We start from the raw sequence: 1,123 nt of genomic DNA on the forward strand, positions 1-1,123 counted from the left end.
AGGGAGCTTTACTCTGTATCTAACCCTGTGCTGTCCCTGTCCTGGGAATGTTTGATGGGGGACAGTGTAGAGGGGGCTTACTCTGTATCTAACCCCGTGCTGTCCCTGTCCTGAGAGCGTTTGATGGGGGACAGTGTAGAGGGAGCTTTACTCTGTATCTAACCCCGTGCTGTCCCTGTCCTGAGAGCGTTTGATGGGGCACTGTGCAGACAGATAATACTCTGCAATTTCTTTCTTGCCACATTTCTATTCATTGTCTCAATGATCAGTTCCAAAGTAATGATTTGCCTTTGTGTGTCTTTTAGATATATCGCAGAGCTTTTCATGTCTCATAGTGTTCTTCAATGACTTCGCTTGTCTTTTTCCACACTGACTGACTGTGTCCTCTAGTTCCCTTAGTTCATAGTGAAGACATCCATCTGTCTGTGAATGGATCCCTGGGTCAGTCCGTTTCCCTACCAATGGTGATCCATAACAGATCAATGGAGATTGAGATTGTCTGGATTCAACCTTCACCCAGAATCAAAATAGCAAGATATATGGATGGGAATGTGAAATATTTTGGCAGTGAGGAATATAAGAAACGGATACATTTGCACCCTGAGAACTTCAGTCTTCAAATCAATGACTTACAGAGGGAAGATGCTGGGAACTATGAGGTAATTGTAACACCAGATTCGGGAAAGGAAATATCTGAGAAAGTTCGACTGGCCGTGTACGGTGAGTGAGACTCAACTGAACCTACTTTGCTATCACCCTTTTTGAAATCTGTCTCATGATAAGAGGATGTGATGTACTACTTGTATTGTCACAAGACTATTAACTCAGAGAGCAGGATTTCGAATTCCATAAACATCTGAAATTAATTTTAATGATAGTCATAAAACCACAGTTGAGTGTCAGAAATGTTCTTCAGGGAAATAAATCTGCCATTGTTGCTTGTTCTCACTCACAGATGTCATAGAGTCATAGAGATGTACAGCATGGAAATAGACCCTTCGGCCCAACCTGTCCATGCTGACCTGATATCCCAACCCAATCTAGTCCCACCTGCCAGCATCTGGCCCATATCCCTCCAAACCCTTCCTATTCATATACCCATCCAGATGCCTTTTAAATGCTG

General features: G+C 43.2%; 1 protein-coding gene across 2 annotated transcripts in view; it reads left to right on the forward strand.

Moving 5' to 3' along the window:
- LOC122542955 (T-lymphocyte surface antigen Ly-9-like) overlaps nt 1-1,123 on the forward strand; it is a 9,556-nt gene that overhangs the window by 1,563 nt on the left and 6,870 nt on the right. For both annotated transcript variants that reach the window (XM_043681099.1, XM_043681100.1), the window contains exon 2: nt 391-720. In XM_043681099.1, the coding sequence (XP_043537034.1) occupies nt 391-720 (330 nt within the window). The remainder of the gene's footprint in view (nt 1-390; nt 721-1,123) is intronic.

This window comes from Chiloscyllium plagiosum, chromosome 41, assembly GCF_004010195.1.
Source record: "Chiloscyllium plagiosum isolate BGI_BamShark_2017 chromosome 41, ASM401019v2, whole genome shotgun sequence".
NCBI classification, from domain to species: Eukaryota; Metazoa; Chordata; class Chondrichthyes; order Orectolobiformes; family Hemiscylliidae; genus Chiloscyllium; species Chiloscyllium plagiosum.